We start from the raw sequence: 17,705 nt of genomic DNA on the forward strand, positions 1-17,705 counted from the left end.
AAATTGATTTTGAAGGGCCCTAATCTCCGATCCCCTGGCGCTCACGGTGTGTCTGCAGCTCCTGCCAGACTCTCGTTTTCTGGTTCAGCGCGTTGGTGCTCACGTCTCTGATGCTGTGAAATTGAGACTCGTCTGAGAGTCCGTGCCCTCCTCCTTCTCTGTGGAGATTGCAGGACCCTTGGGAGCCCTATTTCATTAGATGGGTGACGCGGGCTTTGCCGGTGCCCAGGGAGCAGCTGAGTTGCCTTCTGGGGAATTCAGCTTCCAGACGTTTCCCCACTAGTACCCACAATTATGCAGCTCCAAGCAGCATCCTGCCAAGTGACTGGGGGCTGGCTGCAACAGACCAGGATGGGATGGGGCTTGTGGGAGCTGCGGATAGAGAGAGGCTTGGACCTGGGGGTTTTCTGTAGCAAACTTCAGGGCCTTTTTCCTCCTACTGCCCCCCAGAGGTTCAGAGTAGGCAGGGAGGGAGGAGTGGTTATATCTTTAAGTTCAAAGGACCCTCAAGAGGGGAGCTGTGGGAGTGTGTGCCAGGGGAGGGGCGCCCCGGCCACAAGCGCAAAGGGAAAGACTGAACTGCCAAGATTACACAGATGCCTGAGCTCCAGGCTTCCACCCCAACACGAGAGTTGGGATGGAGTATTTACTCAAGAGACTTGCAATGCAGGAGACTCAGGTTCAAGCCCTGGGCTGGGGAAGATCCCCTGCAGAAGGGAGTGGCAACCCATTCCAGTATTCTTGCCTGAAGAATTTCATGGACTGAGGAGCCTGGTGAGCTATAGTCCGTGGGGTCACAAAGAGTCAGACACGACTGAGCTACTAATACTTTCAAATACTTTCACTTTCAGATACACTGAGGAGGGGAGGGAGGCTTCATTCCTCATGGGTCTGCAGGGCTGAAGGATAGGATTGCTGCCCCTTTATCTAAAAGGTAGAGGGTTTATATTGGGTTGGCCAAAAACTTCATTTGATTCTTCCTTAAGATTATACGGAAAAACCCAAAGGAACTTTTTTGGCCAATCCAGTGTTTGCACAAGAGCAGTCATTTCTCAGCTGGAGCCCTGGGGTGGGCCTATTCAAATTCCAGAGAGTGGCAGGCCAGGCACTGCTGCAGTTTCATCTGTGTTTGTTTCTTTGAGCTACATAGCTCCAGGTATGTGATTCAGGACAACACCAAGCTTGATGAAAGGACCCATCTCTGGGGTGCCCGCCTATCTGCATCAGCCCACTTGGCCCAGCAAACTCTGGTCAGTAATATCTGGATAGATTCTGTTCAGTCTCTTCATTCATTAACTGAACTGATGGTTTAAAAGTGATCACCATGGGGTTCAGTGCTGGAGACACAGTGGTGAACAAGGCAGAACCCCCAGAATAGGTCTTCATGGCACTTACATTCTTATGATAAGAGACCAAACATTTTTCCTAGGTAAAACCACAAAAAAGTAAAAACAATTACAAATTGTGGTGAAAACTCAGAAGGAAATGACCAAGGAGTCATTTAAATAAGGAAATCAAGAGATCAAGGCTGGCCTCTCTAAGCAGATAACATTTAAGCTGAAGCCAAAAGATGAGAAGGAGTCAACCAACCTCATGAAGAATCAGGAAGGGTGTTCTGGCAAGGGAGAAACAGCAGGTGCAAAGGCCCTGAGGCAAGAGGGAGATCTGGACTCTGGCTAAAGCTCGTTGGGGGTGGGGGAGCAGAGACCAGACCACACAAGGAGATCATGGGTTTGATGAAAAGTGTGGGTGATATACCCAGCCCCTTGGAACTTGAGGAAGGGTTTCAAGCTGAGCAGAGACCTGACCTACTTTGTTTTGAAAGATTTCTCCAGCTGCTATTTGAAGTTGGGTTGTAGATATGAACAGAGGAAGAAGCTGGTTGGGGGCTTAGGTAGTAGTGTGGTGAAAGATGGTGGTGGCTCTGGAAGTGGAATGAAGTAGGTGAGATGGGATACAGATCAAGCAGGGGAGAAGAATGAGAATGATGGAAGATCTGAGGATGACTGAGTTTCTGCCCTGAGCACCAGGACGGATGATGGTGTTAGGACTGTGAACAGAAGCCTGGGTAAGGATACAGGTTTGAGGGAGATCTAGAGCCCTATTTTGGATCTGTTGCTTCCTAGATGTGTCTGGAGCTTCCCAAAGATGAGAAGAGAAGGCCTTCACCCATGCTGGAAGGGCACGCACAGAAGATAAATATGCAGTTAACTTAGGCATCATTCCCCGTGACAACCTCCAAAGAGAACATGCAGCTTCTGATGTTTCAAAGTGCCCTGAGATTCTGTCTGCAGCTGCTCCCACGTCTCTCGGTGCTCCCCTTCAAGTTCTCTACTGGGTTCCCTTAAGCTGTTGCCCGACAGCAGGCTATGCTGGGTCCGGCTTCCCTCAGCAGCAGGGACCCATGTGGTGTTATCTGCCCCCACTGGAGGTCCCCGCGGGCTCAGGCTTCCAGATGCACCATACCTCAGGAAGTTTGCCTCCATCAGAACCTACTGCAGAAGTGCCAGCTGCTTTCAGATTCCAGCACAGAAAGTGGCTCCCTGGGGGACCCTGGGGACCAGGGGCCCATCCTGTCCTGGTGCATCCCTGCAAGGGGTGTTTCAGAGCTGCCTTCTTTCGGCCAGGCCTAGATCGGGTCCAAGCAGAAGTTCACTTTCCCCATCGCTTAGGAAAAAAATGATGCAATGCTGCCTCTGGAGAGAGCAGGGAGGGGGTGGGGCACTTCCTGGCCAGCAGCCTGGGTCCAAAGCCCTGCTCGGCCACTCACAGGTCGCCTTGGGCAGGATTGTGATTTCCCTGACCTTGGGGTCATGAGGAGGATGAGGGTTAAGGAGTCTAAAGCGTTTGGCTGTCGTAGGCATTCACTGTGGAGTGTTATCATGAGGTCAGACGCACCCACTGTGGCTGCAGATGTTTGGGACAGGACTGGAGAGTGCTTTCCTTCGGCCTCTACTGTGGTGGTCTGTGGAGACCAGGAGAAACTTGGCACTTTAGAGAAGGCAACTGTTGCTGGACCCCTTTAAATTTCTTACCTAGGCCCCTCTCCAGGCCCCGCTTCCCCAATCATCTCATTCACATGAAGCTCCTGGCTATTGACTGAGGCTCCCCCAACCCTTGTAGCTCTGGGTATGGAGCCGCCAGCTGTCTGTCCTCTCACAGCTCAGCTCTCCCTAGTGAAGCTTCTTCGTCTTTCTTAAGGCCTCAGTGCAAACATCTCAGCCCTGCCTCCACACAGTCTTTCTGCTCCCTTCCCAGCCGCTGAATCATCTCTGTCCTTAGATTCCAGTCTACATCCTCTTGCTGGCCCAGCCAGAAGCCCTGTCTAGATCCCATAGCAGCCACAGCTTCTGAAGGACCAGCAGGTGAGAAGCCTGTGACACACCAGAGCCTGGAGACAGTGCCCTGCCCGTCACTCCTCCTGCCCTTAGTCCAGACCCTGCTCTAAGCTTGCCCCCAGAGTCCCACCCTAGACTGTTCAGGCTGCACAGGAGAACCCAGAAGCTGCTCCAGCAAACCTTCGTCACCCGGGCTGTTCAGGGAGGCCATGGGGTGTGTGCAGGGGTGAGAACTTGATCCTAGGAATCTGACAGGCTGGGGCTCCAATCCTTCCCCTCCCACCTTCTTGCTGTTTGACCTTGGGTAACAGCCTGAACCTCTCTGGGCCTCTGTTGAGTGCATTAATCATTTAGTGCCTCAGGGTAAAAATGAGGATTCATTGAGACAACAGAGGTAGTGAATGGTGGGTAAATGGTGGGTAAATGGTGGGTTTTATGAAAAGACATACAAAGTCCCAACTGAGGGGCCTTCTTAGTTTTTTGTTGTTGCTGAGGTATAATGTGTATGCAGTAAAAGGCCCAAGTCTCAACTGTTCAGTGAAATTTTCTGTATGTGTGCACCCATTGACACACCACCAGGATCAATATAAAGGACATTTTCAGGCCTTCGGCAGGCTTCCTCACATCTTCTGGCGGGTGATGATACACGCCATCATTCTGACATTGATCACCATGGGTCGGCTTTCTGTTTGGGAAGTTCATACATGTAGAATGATAGTGTGCCTTTCTGTCTTGCTTCTTTTGTACCACATTATACTGTCTCATTCATCCATGTTGTTGTGTATATTGGGGATTCATTCTTTGTCATGGCTGTGTACTATTCCATTGTGTAATCATAGCATAATTTAGTATCCATTTTACTGTTGATGGACATCTGTGCAGTCTCCAGTTTGGCGCTATTGAGAACTGCTGGGAACATCCTTGTGCGTCTCTTTTGGTGGACATAAACTCTCACTCTTTGGGTGCATATCTAGGAAGAGAATTGTTGGGTCATCAGATGTATGTAAATTTTCTTAGCTGACTTTTTAAAGCTACTTTGTTAAACGTTGTTATAAGCATTTCATGTCCATTATCTAATTTGATACTCTAAATAATCCTTTAAAGTAGGCTGTCCTCATTTAGCAGGTGAATATATTGAGCCTGGGCTGGGGAGTGATGGAGTCAGCTGAGTCCATCTCTCTGTGTGGACCACTGTCAGGGTCTACATGGCCTGCCTCTCCTCCAGAGTCAAAGGGGCCAGAGCCCCACTGCACTGACCAGCATCCCAGGAGCCGAGCCCCCACCACGGGGAGTTGGAGATCACAGGAGCCCCACATTCCTCCCTCATCGAATCCAGCACACAGCCGCCTGCCTGCAAGGGGGTGTGCACACAGACGTAGTAATGAGCGTGCTCTAGGTGGCTGTAGCTGCGTGCTTCCACAGTTGTTCTCATTGGCTTTTGAGTCCAAATGAGTAGGAAATGCTATTAGTTCAGGCCTCGCCTGGCGCATGGCAAGGCCCTGGGATAAGAGTGCAGTGAGACGAGAAATTGTGGAGATAAAACTGGTGTGAAATGGAGGCCTTCGCACAAGGCTGGATGTGTCCGTGTGAAATGAAGTTACTTCTGAGAAAACGAGATTTAAAGAGATTCTGCAGAATTAGATTACACTTTCAAATTTCCTTATTAAACGGGATTGATGCTGAGGAGGGGCCGCCGGCTGGCTGTGTTTGGGATCCTACATTGCAGTTCCAGGCCCAGGTGTGGACGCTGCTGGGTACAGGCACCTTGCAGGTGGCAGGGACCCAGACCCTACCCTCTGGCAGCTGACATGGGTATGATGATTGTAGACTGATCACTTCTGGATAATTTCAGCCACTTCACGTGGGTCCATGTGGGCAAAACCTCAGGGCTCGAGCGCCTCCATTTCCTGGGGAACGTGGTATTGAGGACAGAGCGCCAGGCTTCTTCTTGTGGGTTTTGTTCAAGTCAGAGCTTGATTTTGAGCTACAATCCACTTTTTGGATGTGTTGTGGGTTTTTTTTTAATATAGTTTTATTTATTTATGGCTGCGCTGGGTCTTCACTGGTGCACGAGGGCTTTCCGTGGTTCTGTGAGGAGAGGTGCACTTAATGCCAGATGTTATCCTACATGTCCCTGAGGACATCCTGGAAGTACATGCTAGAGTCATTCCCACCATGCAGGTGGGGAGACCAACAGGAGCTTGAGAGACGCAGTGACTCATCCAAGATCAAGACCAGGGCTCTGCACAGGAGACCAGACAGGGGCTTGTCCATGGAGTCCCTGCTCCATCGGCCTGCTGCAGGAGTGGGTGCCCCACACCACCAACAGAGCCGAGGAAAAGTTCAGGGGAGGCAAAGGTGTCAACAGTGGACAGGAATGGGGTCCACGTAGTGTGTAAAAAAATAATAAAATGAAAATAATCAGGGTACCATCTCATAAGGCAGTTGGGAGGCGAGCACTGCTAAGTATTCAATCATAGATATCTCCCTCCAGAATACCCTTAGCCCCCAGGAGAGTCTAGCCCTGGCTCCCTGCCTGCCCCTCGGGTGAGAAAGGGAGGCCCAGTGCTGTGTTGGACAGTTGTGTGGTGCTGTGTGAACGCGGTTTGGAACATTGTGCTGAGGCATGTCGGGCAATGATGAGAAATCCCAAGCCCACACCTGCCTGTGTCCCAGGCCTCCCAGGGCACCCAGCGAGACTTGCCCTGAGCTGTCACCCCTTGAGCTGCCACAGCCCCCATCTGCCCCTGACTGGTCCCTGAAGCTGCCTGTCAGATAGACGCGGCCGATCTGTACACGTTTGCAGTGGCCACTAGGCAGTCCTTTGGGTAAGGCTCGACTCTAGTCAGTGCCTGTATGACTTTAACCATGGTGGTACGTTCAAATCAAGTGATTCTCCTCTAAATGTGTCCATCACGGGTTGTAGGGCCCTGAGATGGAGCTGTGACTAATGTCATTCTTCCCCACGTGCCGAATGGGCTGACACTAATCAGGGCTAACTCTGGACTACCAGGTTCCGTTAGTCCAGAGCACTTCACATGGATTGGCTCCCAGATTCCTCACCGAAACTCTAGGAGTGCTATTCTCATATTCGTTTTATAACAAAGAAGCACAGAGCAGTTAAGGTCATATAGTCAAAGGTGTCAGATAAAACCAAATTGAAGGAAACTCCATAATAACTGGCCTGTACTCTTCAAAGATGCTAGTGTCTTGAAACACAAAGAAGGGCTTAGGAATTCTTCCAGATTCAAGTAGACTGAACTTGATGACTGAATGAAATGCATGACTTTTATTTTGCCGTAAAAGATATTATTGGGGGAACTGATGAAATCTGAATGGATGGATAACAGTATTAGATCAGTGGTAATTTTCTGGTTTTGATCATTGTACTGGAGTCATGTGAGAGACTGTCCTTTCTATTAGGAAATCACACCAAAGTTTTAAGGGGTTCAGGGGCTTCATTACTGAAACCAACTCTCAACTGAGTCAGGAAAAGAATTATGGGAAGGGAAGGAGATAGCTGCATAGATAAACAGGGAAGGATAAAGTAAATATGGTTTAAAAAGTGAATATTTAGAGGTTTGGGGTAAAGAATATACAGGAATTCTTTCTGTTCTTGCAAAACCTGGAAGTTTGAAGTGGTGACAGATAAAAAGTTAAAGAGCAAGAAAACAAGTGTCAGAACGGGGAAGACTTCCCAGGGTGCATGTTAACAATATAGAGGCTCCTATTTGTCAGTCCCAGCCAGTGGCCAGACTCTGGGCTGTGGCTTCCTATGCAGAACCTTATTCTATCGTCACCATGACCTGGTGGAAGGAAACTGGTTTGGCCCCATTTCACAGATGACAGTTGGAAAGGTGAAGGGATTTGCACCAGGCCCTCCAGTGACTTGGGACAGTTCCAAGACTGGAAAGTAGGCTTTCTGAGTTCAGGGTCTAGGCTCTCAGCCTCAGCTCCACTGCTGACCCTGACCTCTGGGAAAGAGTGGGGTGGGCAGGACCTGGCATTTTTCTTCCTGGAGCAATGGTGAAAGGAAGGCTTTGGGGCAGAAGCAGATGAACTCCATTTGCAGGATGGAAAGGGAATATTATTCCTGGATTCTGCTGGGAGCGGAACCAACAGTGCCAGGCAGTGGAGGGGGCCTCAAATACCAGGTGGAGTTCTGGGTGGTAGCCACAGTGGCTTCCAGCAGGGGAGCCACAGAGCATAAATAACGTGGAGTGACCCGGGGCTGAATGGGGTTGGCATTCTGGGGAGGAGGACCGGCCCTTGAGATCACTAGGAACGGAGAGAGTGCTCCACAGCTGGGCTTAGCCTGCTTTCCAAGCATGGAGGCATGGGTGGGCCCAGGAGCCGGTGGCCTTGGCACTTTGGAAACATCCGATCTGAGGGGCAGGCTGGCTGGGGGTAGGTGGCAAGAGTTGCTGAGGACTTGGGTATGGCCTGACAGACCACTCTGTGGGCTGTGGGAAGAGCTGAATGACCTCTGGCAGTCCCTCCCGGTCACCCGGACTGTCTGGCTTTCCCCCAGATTAAAGAGCTGAGGGTTAGTGTCTGGCAGCCGGATGAGTCAGACTGGGAGCCTGCCTTCTTCCTGCATCAGCCCGCCCAGGGATTCAGTCTGACCAGGGTAGGGATAGGGTAAGGGTTGGGCTCATCTCCCCTCAAATATCCCCCTCCACACCCCAAGATTTGAGGGAACACTCAAGCTGAGTGCATTAGTTTATTTTGCTGGGTCCTGTGTGTGTGTGTGTGTGTGTGTGTGTGTGAGCATGAGCCTGCACACGCGTGCAGGGGCAAACACCATCCATTGTAAAATATCAGTGTTTTCATGGGTGAGTAGTAATTACTGGGTAATGCTTTAAAACCTTTCCTGAAGGAGCGCAAAGCTGTTTTTTTCTAAAGTCAGAAGTACATTAAAAGGATTACCATGTAGATTTGATTTTTAGATAACACTAAAATGGATCCCAAATGGACTTCAGCAAAAGGATGCTATCTCCTTAATGGAAAGTGCATGGCCCGAGGCTCAGCTCCCAGAGCCGGGCAGGGGAGGGAGGGAGGGAAGAGGTGTCTGCAGGGCCGACTGGCAGGCTGGAAGGGGGCTGGGGAGGCAGGACAGGGAGGAAGAGCCCAGACCCTCTGAGGAGCATCTTGCTCCATCTGGGGAAAAAGGGACCATAGATGTCCTCCTTAAAGCCCTTTCACCTTGCCAGGGGTGTTTTCAAGTCTCCTGGACCAGCCCAGGGAGAGCAAATAGCGTGAGTGTTCCCTAAAGAAGGGCGGGATGAGTCAGACTTCTCCCAGGACCTCAGACTTTCTAGGCAGAGAAAGCACAAGGTCCCTGGATGCTCTGGGACCTCCTTGGCCAGGCTGACCCTAGTGTTCCGTGTCTCAGTGGACATCAGACACTAACAGGAGCCACATGGCTTCTTAAGAGTTCTCCAGGGCCCAGAAAGCAGTGTCCAGATAAGCAGCCTGCCTGGAGCAGGGTGTTCAGGCCATACAGAGCCCCCACCTTATGCCAGGTTGGGGACCTGGGGCAGCATGTAGATTCACTCCCCATAACCTCCCTGGGTCCTCTAGGTGCCCCGTCCCAGCGGCGATAGAATTACCGGCTACCATGTGGTCTATAGCCCTGCAGGCTTAGCCTTTCCAGAAGTCAAGCCAGATGGAATATGGAGCAGGACAGACACTCCTAGTGCTGGGATCCCCCTTCATTTGGGGGTATAACTTAGTGGGCCAGATATATCCCCTGAGTAAGGAAGTTCCAGCCACTCCCAAACCCCCAAGCAGTGAAAGCACAAGTGTAGAGCCCCGGGAGGGCCCAGCATGTCTGGGAAGGGAGCCAGGCCTGCTGCCAGCACAGGGGAACAAGGGGAAAATCAGCCTTAGGGAGGCTGGATAGAGGCTTCGCCTGGGGTTTTCCAAGCTGGAATTTATATGCATAGCTATGCTGGCTGGCTATCCCTCCACAGGCCCCAGGGACAGTTTTGCCCCCGGGAGCCCCCAGACCTTCCCACACCCAGCTCTTTGAATCCTTCCCGCATTTGCTCCCTGTAGGCCAGGCCTTGGAAAGGCCCCCTGGGCCCCTCTTAGCTCGCGGGCGTGTCTGTTCCCCAGCCAGCCTCTCTGGGCTCCTCAGAGCTCTGTGACCGGGCTGGCCCCTGTCAGCGGAGACACAAGCAGGCCTGAGGATGCAGCCAACCTGAGCCCCATCACTCTCTCAGACCAATTAACCTTTAGAGCTGCATTAAGGAAATGAGGCAACGGACTTCCCAGCTAACAGATGGGCCCTGCGGGGACTGGGGGAGGAAGAAGCGAGCCCAGCACAGGAAGCCTGGTCGGCCTCCACACTGCCCTCGCCTGTCTTGCTGATCCTGGGTTCTCCAGGGCCGCCCCCTCTCCCAGAGGAGGCAGCGAGGCAGAGAAGAGCACAGGAGGGACACAGGACCCCAGAGGCCAACTTGATGCGGGGCTTACATGAGCAGTTTGGCCTGTCTGGGTCTTAGTTTCCCCACCTGTGGAATGAGAGCATTTGCCTATAAGAATTCTGGGAGCCCCTCTGACCAGACATCTGTGGACTCTGAGACTGAGGTCCTTTGGAAGCTACTTCTCTCCTGAAGCCTTAGGAAGGGTCACCCTTGGAGGAAGGAAGGGAACGGTTGGGGTGGGGGGTGCAGTGAGGGGGAGGGCCGAGAGGAGGGGTGCCCTGGAACTAGAACTGAACCAAGAGCCTGGAGAGTACGCAGGTCCTTTGGAGAAGATGGGCCTAGGAAGAGGGAGCCTTCAGGGGCTTGTTGGAAAACCGAGGGGGCAGGAAGAAGTGGGCTCTTTCCTCCAGAGGCGACTCCTCAGCCCAGCAGTGCCCTGGTCAGGGAAGGAACACCCCCTACCCCCACCACCCCTGTGAGGGGCTCTTAGACAAGTGTCACAGGCAACCCCGCTGTCCAGCCTGTCTCTGAGACTCCCCGCACGTCCATCCAAGCCTGGAATTCACCACACCCAAGCCTCAGGGCTCTGCATGGGTGTCCAGGTCCCCTGGGGACATCTGCCCCCACCTCCTCAACCTCCCCTCCCTGTGGCCTCAGGGCTGGGGCCCTAGGAGCCTCTGTGCACAGACAAGCCCACGCCGGCATGCAGTGCCAGTGTGCACGGGTTGCCTGTGAATGCACTTGCTTGCTGCTGGGTGGTCTGCCCCTCCCTCCAGGCAAGGCCATGCTGAGCTTCCTGTCCTCTGTACTCACCATTTTTTTGTATGCTGGGAAGCTCATATGGGCCCTGGGAGCCGGCCAGAGTCTCCAAGAGTCTTACTTTGGTAGCTCGAGCAAGGGTGCAGAGGCACTGAAACTCGCCTTCCTCAGGCTAGGGCAGGTAGGAAATTTGAATCTAGCTAGAAACATTCCTGGGGGCTGCCCAGGCGGCCCAGCGTGAATCAACCTGCCAATTCAGGAGATGCAAGAGACACAGGTTTGATCCCTGGGTCAGGAAGTTCCACTGGAACAGGAAATGGCAACCCACTCTAGTATTCTTGCCTGGAGAATCCCATGGACAGAGGAGCCTGGCGGGCTACAGTCCACAGGGTCACAGAATTGGAGCCGACTTAGCAACTGAGCAGGCACACATGCAGAAACATTCCTAGGGAAACCACCAACGAGGCCAGCACCCACTGTCTCCCCAACACCAGCCAGGAGCTCCAGAGCTCCTGTGCCCCTAGGCGTATCACAGGAGCACTCCACTTTCTTCTTGAGACCCCCACAACCACGAGGCTTTAGTCTGATGTGTCCAGTTAAAATAAAAAGCACACTGCAGTGTGAGGACGTCCTGAGGTGGCAAACAGATCTAGGCGTCCTAGTGGAACCCAAGCCCATGATGAGCTTCTCAGGGCTGCTGGAAGCACTGATGAGATGGGGCTGCCTGAGGAGGCCTCGGGTGTCCAGTGGGTCACACAGCACAGGGAACAGTGGCTGGATGGAGAGGGGTGACTCGGGGGCTGGGCCCTGGGGCTGGTTGTGTGCCTGCAGCCGAGCAGACTTGGGGCTCTTGCAGCTTCTGGAGGGAGCTTCATGGGCCAGGGGAGGAGGCTGTGCCTTGCAGCTCCACAGCGTGGGACCCAAGGCCGGGAGAGGTGGTTGCCAAGGAGACGGGGAGGGATCCTGGGAGGGGGCAGCAGAAAGAAGCAGAGGGACATGTCCTGAGCCACAGTGCCCACCGTGTCCATCTGTCTGTCCGTCCACAGGTGTGCCGATGCTCTCCGTCCAGCCCAAAGGGAAGCAGAAGGGCTGCGCGGGCTGCAACCGCAAGATCAAGGACCGCTACCTGCTGAAGGCGCTGGACCAGTACTGGCACGAGGACTGTCTCAAGTGCGCCTGCTGTGACTGCCGCCTGGGCGAGGTGGGCTCCACACTCTACACCAAGGCCAACCTCATCCTGTGCCGGCGTGACTACCTGAGGTGGGCGGCCTCCCCCACCCCGCATGCACCCCTGCTCTGCCCTGCTTCAGCCCCCACACCCAGTCCACGCACATCCCAGCCCCTGCCCCGCCCCTGGGACTCAGTGCCCAGCACTTGTCCAGGGCGGGCATGTCTCTAACCATAGGGCATCCAAGAGGAGCCTCCCAAGGGCACCAATATGGTTCTGCTTCTGCTTTTGCCAGGCGCTTCTGACCCACCCTGTCCCTGGAATCGAGGAAGGGATGCGGTGAAGGAGCTTCCAGGAGCAAGTAGGGGAGTTCCAACTTCCCTGGGCCCCCCAGCCTGCTGGTTTCCTCCTCAATATCCCCAGGGCCCAGCTCCCAATCCTCCAGGTGGGCCCTGGGATTAGACACCCCCATGCCTGCAGAATCTGGTAGGCAGCCAGACCCTGGAAGAGCCACTGATGTTGGAGCTTAAAAACCTGGGTTTAAACTAGTTCTGAGCCTCTTTCCCCAACCTCAGTTTACTCCTCTATAGATAGTGAAAATACCAACACTTCCCCACCTTGCATTCCTCAGAGTTCCAACCCACCCTTCCCCTACAACCTGGATCCTAGTCCCTGGGGCTGCTTCCCCCAGTTAACCCTCCCTTAGGCCATCTGTGACATCAGCAAGGCTGGAAGGAGTCCACCAAGCAGGGGCCTTGGCTTAGACCCAGCATCTGCATTTGGCTCCCATGCAGGCTGCTGGGTAGTGGCCGGGCCTTGCGGGGAAGGAAGGCCCATCTCATTAATTAGTAGGTCGTGGGTTTCTTGGGGCTCCCTCTGCTCAGAACTGGGCTTGTTGCGGGGGAGGGTACGATTATCAGCAGGGGCTCCTCTACTTACCCAAAGAGCCTAAGATTTACCTACCTCCACCTTCTGCCTTTGCAGGAGGTTTTGTTTTGTTTTGTTTTGTTTTTAAAGTGGTGCTGTAAACCAAGATGTGTGACTCAGACTGGGGCTGGAGGAGAGATGCTGAGGCCAAGAGGAGGGGTTAGGCATTGGGGACTCACCCCTTGGCAATCTGGAAGCCACCTCCAAGTCTGGAGGTTTAGGACATCACCTGGGGGCTAACCCAACCAGGCTGAGGGGAGATGGCAGACCAACTGACCTGGCCAGGGGTGGCCACAGTGCAGGAGGGGCTTATCTATAAGGTCAATGCATCCACAAGCACCCTGGGCCCCGGCACCTATTGGAGCCTGAAGATATTTTCCTGGGCTCTGGCAGAGGCCCAGGAATGACTCTGAGGCCATGTGGGCCAGTAGGCCAGGGGGCCTGTGGGGCTTCCTTGGGTTGCTCAGTCCCAGAGAATGGCTGTCCAGAACCTGCCCCTCTGCAGTGACTTCTCATTGGACTGGTGGCCAGAAAGGCCCCTCTTGTCGGGCAGATGTTGTGGCCCAGCCTTTGTCTGCCTTAATCTGAGCCACCAGGCAGCTCAGGCTGATGAATAATGGAGCTACGCTCATCTGCAGGTGCCTGAGCTTGAGCTGAACAGATCAGGGATTAGAGGGCCTCCCGCTTGCCTCTCGGTCCCTTGCCTCACTTGGGGCCTGGCTGGCACATACCCCTGGAATGTCCAGTCAAGGGCAGGCCTGAATGGGGAGGGAGTGAGTTCCCTGTCCTTAGAGCTTTGCAATCAGCAGCCAAGAGAAGGGGTGCCTGCCCCAAAGAGGCGTTGTGCCAGATGTCCTTGAAACTTCCTTTTGGCATCAGTCCTGTTTTAGAAGCGTCTTTAAACAGGATCATCTAGTCCAGCATCCCTATTTTAAAGAAGGGTAAACTGAGGCTCAAGGGAGTTAGGCAAGTCACACCATAAGTCAGTAGCAGAAAAAGACTACCCCATAGTGGTGGTGTCAGGATTTAATGACTTGGTCTTTGAAGAGCCCCTAGAATAGCACCTGGCATATAGCAAATGTTATGTAGGCATTCACTAAAAGAGCTGTGGCTAAGAGGTTACAGTTTTCACAAGCCTGTGAAGGCTATGTTTCAGTCCCCATTTTACAGTTGAAATAAATCAGGCTCAGAGAAACTCAATGACTTGCTTAAGGACACACAGCCCATGACTGGCAGACTGTATCTAAGTTCAAGCTTGTGTAAGCCTGGAATCCTTGCTCAGGGCCCAGCCTACTTACCTGTTCTGGTAGCCCCAGGTGTTTGAGGGACCCCAGTGGGAGCCCTCATTGTCAGCGAAGCCAGGGGACAGGCAGTATCAACCAACTCCTGAGTCCCCACAGGCTCCTACCTGAGTGACTGTATCAGTTTCTCTGAAGCCTGCTCTTTTAGCCCAAGTTAGACACTGCCATCTGTGCTTCTTTCCTCTGGCCCGGGCCCACCTGCTGAACTACAGGGGTAGGGGGCAAGTGGGCCCGCAAGTCAAGGCAACTCCCCTGCCCCCCACAGCCCCCCACAGGCCCCTGAGCCCTCTGCACCCTTCCCTCTGCAGGCTCTTCGGCACCACAGGAAACTGTGCCGCCTGCAGCAAGCTGATTCCAGCCTTTGAGATGGTGATGCGGGCCCGGGACAACGTCTATCACCTCGACTGCTTTGCCTGCCAGCTCTGCAACCAGAGGTGAGTGCTGGTCCGTACCAGACCCAACACGCTCAGCAGACCCTAGCTGACACCTGCTGCCACAGAGCAGGAGTGCCATAGAGGCACGCACGCAAGCGCGGGTTCTGTGTGCATGTTGCTGTAAGTATGTACATGTGTGTGCGTGTTTTATGTGTGCCTGCGCCCTCCAGCCCAATGTGTGTGCTCTAATCGCATGTGTACTCATGTGTGGAGTCCATCTCTGTGCAGACGGAATGGACAGGGCCGTGCGTGAGCGGCGCGTGCGTTGCGCGTCGTGTCCATGACTGTATTCTTAAGTGTCCGTGTACGAGGCGGACATTTCTCTGTGTTGCATGTGTGTGACGGGTGAGGATGCCTGAGCACGTGTGTTGTAAATGTATGTGCACAAGAGCCCTGCGTATGTGTCCTCTGCCCTATGTGCTACGGCCAGATGCACGCGTGGATGTTCTAATGAGAAGAGTCTCCCAGACCTGACCACTGAAATGCCCCTGGGAACTGTCACTCATTCCTGTGATTCTGGTTCCAGCCCAGCCTTCTTTCTGGTCTTTTGGCCCCTGCTCTGTGCCCTGCCCCCCCTGCCCTGTGGGAGACCCTAAAGACCCTTTGCTCAGGAGCCCCAAAGTTAGGAAAGAGCTCATACAAATGCTCCCAGAGGCTGAGGTCCAGGGGGACCTCCAGGGAACACTGGTTTGTCTGGGGCTATGCCTAGACCCACTTGCCAGAGGGGCTCAGTGAAGTTGCAGCGCCACCTGGTGGTTGAAGCAGGATTGGCTGGGACCGGGCCTGTGACCTTGGGGTCCCACTCAAGGCCTCCGACCCCCTGGGGACATCTTTGGGGGAAGGGCTGAATCCTTCAGTGCCTGAGGAGGACTGGGAGGGGCAGGGCCTTCTTTAGGTTAGAGGGAAGATGGTGGGACAGGGTCACCTCTTCCCGGAAACCCACAGATTCTGTTTAGAAGACGAGGGCCCTTCCCTGAGCCATCTCTTTAAGGTGGGGTGGGGAACAGAGGATTGGAAAAGTCAGCCATTTTATCCCTTCTTCTTTCCCCATCTCTGCCTCTCTCCTTCCCTCTCCTCTCTTGGTCTTTTCCTATCTCTTTGTCCATCTCTCTTTCTCCCTCTCTTGGGCGTCATTTCTACACCTTCCCGCCAAGCCCACGAGAGACCTGGCTGTGGAAGCCTGTGGCCTGGGCTGTGGGCCTGGCCGAGGGCTGGGCTGACCCAGGGTGACTGGCTGGGTTTGCTTGGGACTTTCTGGGATCCTTTCTGGAAAGCTCAAGGCACAGACTCCCCAGGACCTCACTGTCCACATGTCCTCCTCCTGGGCCGGGTGGGGTCCTGCCTGGAGCTCCTGCCATCCACTGGGACCCCACCATGGCCTCTCTCTCCTGCTTGGATTTTCCAGGTTTTGTGTGGGAGACAAATTCTTCCTGAAGAACAACATGATCTTGTGTCAGATGGACTATGAGGAGGGGCAGCTCAATGGCGCCTTTGACGCCCACGTTCAGTAACGCCCGGCACCTGGCCTCCAGGCCCGTCTGTCTGTCCATCCACCCGCCTGTCCACCCGCCTGGCCGGCCAGCCGCTCTCCTGCCGATCAGAACTCCTCCGTCCTCGATGGGAGGGACGGCCTTCCCTCCGCCGCTGCCCGTCTGTGTGTGACCCCTCCTGGGGCCAGGCTGGGCCTGTACAGTCTGTCTTCTGTATATAAATGGGAACATTTATTTTATGAGAAATGTAATGCGATTTTATTACTGGCGTGGATTAAACTTATGAATGTTTCCCGGGAGGTTCCTCTGCATTGATCACATGACTGACACAGACCTGGGGGACCCTCCCCTCAGCTCGGGAGTAAAACAAGGCCCTCCCTCAGTTCTTGGCAGGGAGGAGGGCCCTAGAGCAGGACGTGGGGGCCCTAGCGTGTGCTGTTGTTGGGCAAGCGAGTTCCAGGTGGGCTTTACGGAGAAAAGCGGGAGGGGAAGGGACAACCCCCAGTACCCCCCAACCAGAAGTGGGAGCTAGGCTGTCCACCCCCCATCCTCTGGCAACCATATACCCTGGCCCCCAAATGAAAACTTCCCTTCCCTGGGATCCTGTGTTACATCCCCGCAGTACTGCTCAGTCAGGAACCCAGCTCTGATCTACCTCCATGCTAAGACCCCAAATCCCAGGCTCCCTGCCATGGGACCACAATCCTGAAACCTCTCTTCACCTTCAAGGGGACAAGCAGCATTTTCTGTCTCTTCTTTACAGCTGGGTCTTGGCATTTTGCTCCTCTGGGTGAGAGAGAAAATCCTGTTTCTCTGTAACTCAACCCACGCAGGCTGGAGATTTTCATTCATTCAGTCGGCAAACCTTAATGCTCTCTGTCTCAGCCCTGTGCTGCCAGTACCAGACACGAGGATGAATCACGGATCGGACACAGTCCGTGCCCTTGAGGACCAAGGGGAAAGCCAAGAAAACAAACAGATCACATCAAAGTGAGGACGAATGCCATGGGGAGACCCGGGACAGGCCCGTTTCCTCCAGCAGACACAGGACTGTTTGCGATGACTCCAGAGTCAGACAGACAAGTCAACACCACACAGACAGATACATGTGCTGACAGGAAGAAGAGATGGACACACACGTAGGTGGGTGTGTTGGCAGAGAGAGGTAGGGACAGCCAGGTAGCTGGCAGGTACTCAGACCGGAAGGCAGCCAGACAACCAGTGGCCGATTGGGGCCATGGCTGCAGCCACAGTGCCAAGCACATGGCCTGGAGCTGAAAAGGTATCACCTTTTCAATATTAAAGAGAGAGGCTCCTTGGATCCAGAGCCGAAACAGAGCAGGCTGAATGGACAGGCTCCTCCAACCATCAGGCCACTCACTCCCCCTTCCCCAGGGACTGTTTTCTTCCTGGCCACAGACCGGAGCCCAGATGAAGTCAGCCCACAGCTTCAAGCTCTGCCTACTCCTGGACAAGGGACTTGTTGCCTGGATGGAGCGGGGGCTGCACTGTGACCTCACGTCACCTGCTCCGAGGCCTGCTTCTCTCCTGGAGTGACGTGGGAGGACACCTGGGCTCTTAGGGGCACTTGGAGGAGGTTGTGTCTCTAAGATATGATTTTGTGGCCAGTGACCCAGTCCACAGGAAGGGATTGCTACGGCCAAGGATCTTGGGGTAAGAGTTCTCCTCTTTGGGTCTCCCACCTTCTGTGAAGGAGCTACATCCATGTATATGAGAGAGAAGAGAGGCTGAAGGGGGTACTTCTGAGTGAGTCTGGTGAGACCAGGAACTGTCATCCATATGACTATGTGAGACTGAATGGATCTGAGCGCATGAACTGGAGGCTGAAGTCCGTAG

The 17,705-nt window shown here is 53.9% G+C and overlaps 1 protein-coding gene across 1 annotated transcript in view; it reads left to right on the forward strand.

The window, feature by feature from the left end:
* Positions 1–16,148, forward strand: part of LMO1 (LIM domain only 1) — a 40,789-nt gene extending 24,641 nt beyond the window's left edge. Inside the window, exons 2-4 of the mRNA XM_040258434.1 lie at positions 11,575–11,788; positions 14,233–14,358; positions 15,764–16,148. Of these exons, the coding sequence (XP_040114368.1) occupies positions 11,575–11,788; positions 14,233–14,358; positions 15,764–15,869 (446 nt within the window). The 3' untranslated portion in view covers positions 15,870–16,148. The remainder of the gene's footprint in view (positions 1–11,574; positions 11,789–14,232; positions 14,359–15,763) is intronic.
* The last annotated feature ends 1,557 nt before the right edge of the window (positions 16,149–17,705 follow it).

The sequence above is a fragment of the Oryx dammah genome, unplaced genomic scaffold (genome assembly GCF_014754425.2).
Source record: "Oryx dammah isolate SB20612 unplaced genomic scaffold, SCBI_Odam_1.1 HiC_scaffold_17, whole genome shotgun sequence".
NCBI classification, from domain to species: Eukaryota; Metazoa; Chordata; class Mammalia; order Artiodactyla; family Bovidae; genus Oryx; species Oryx dammah.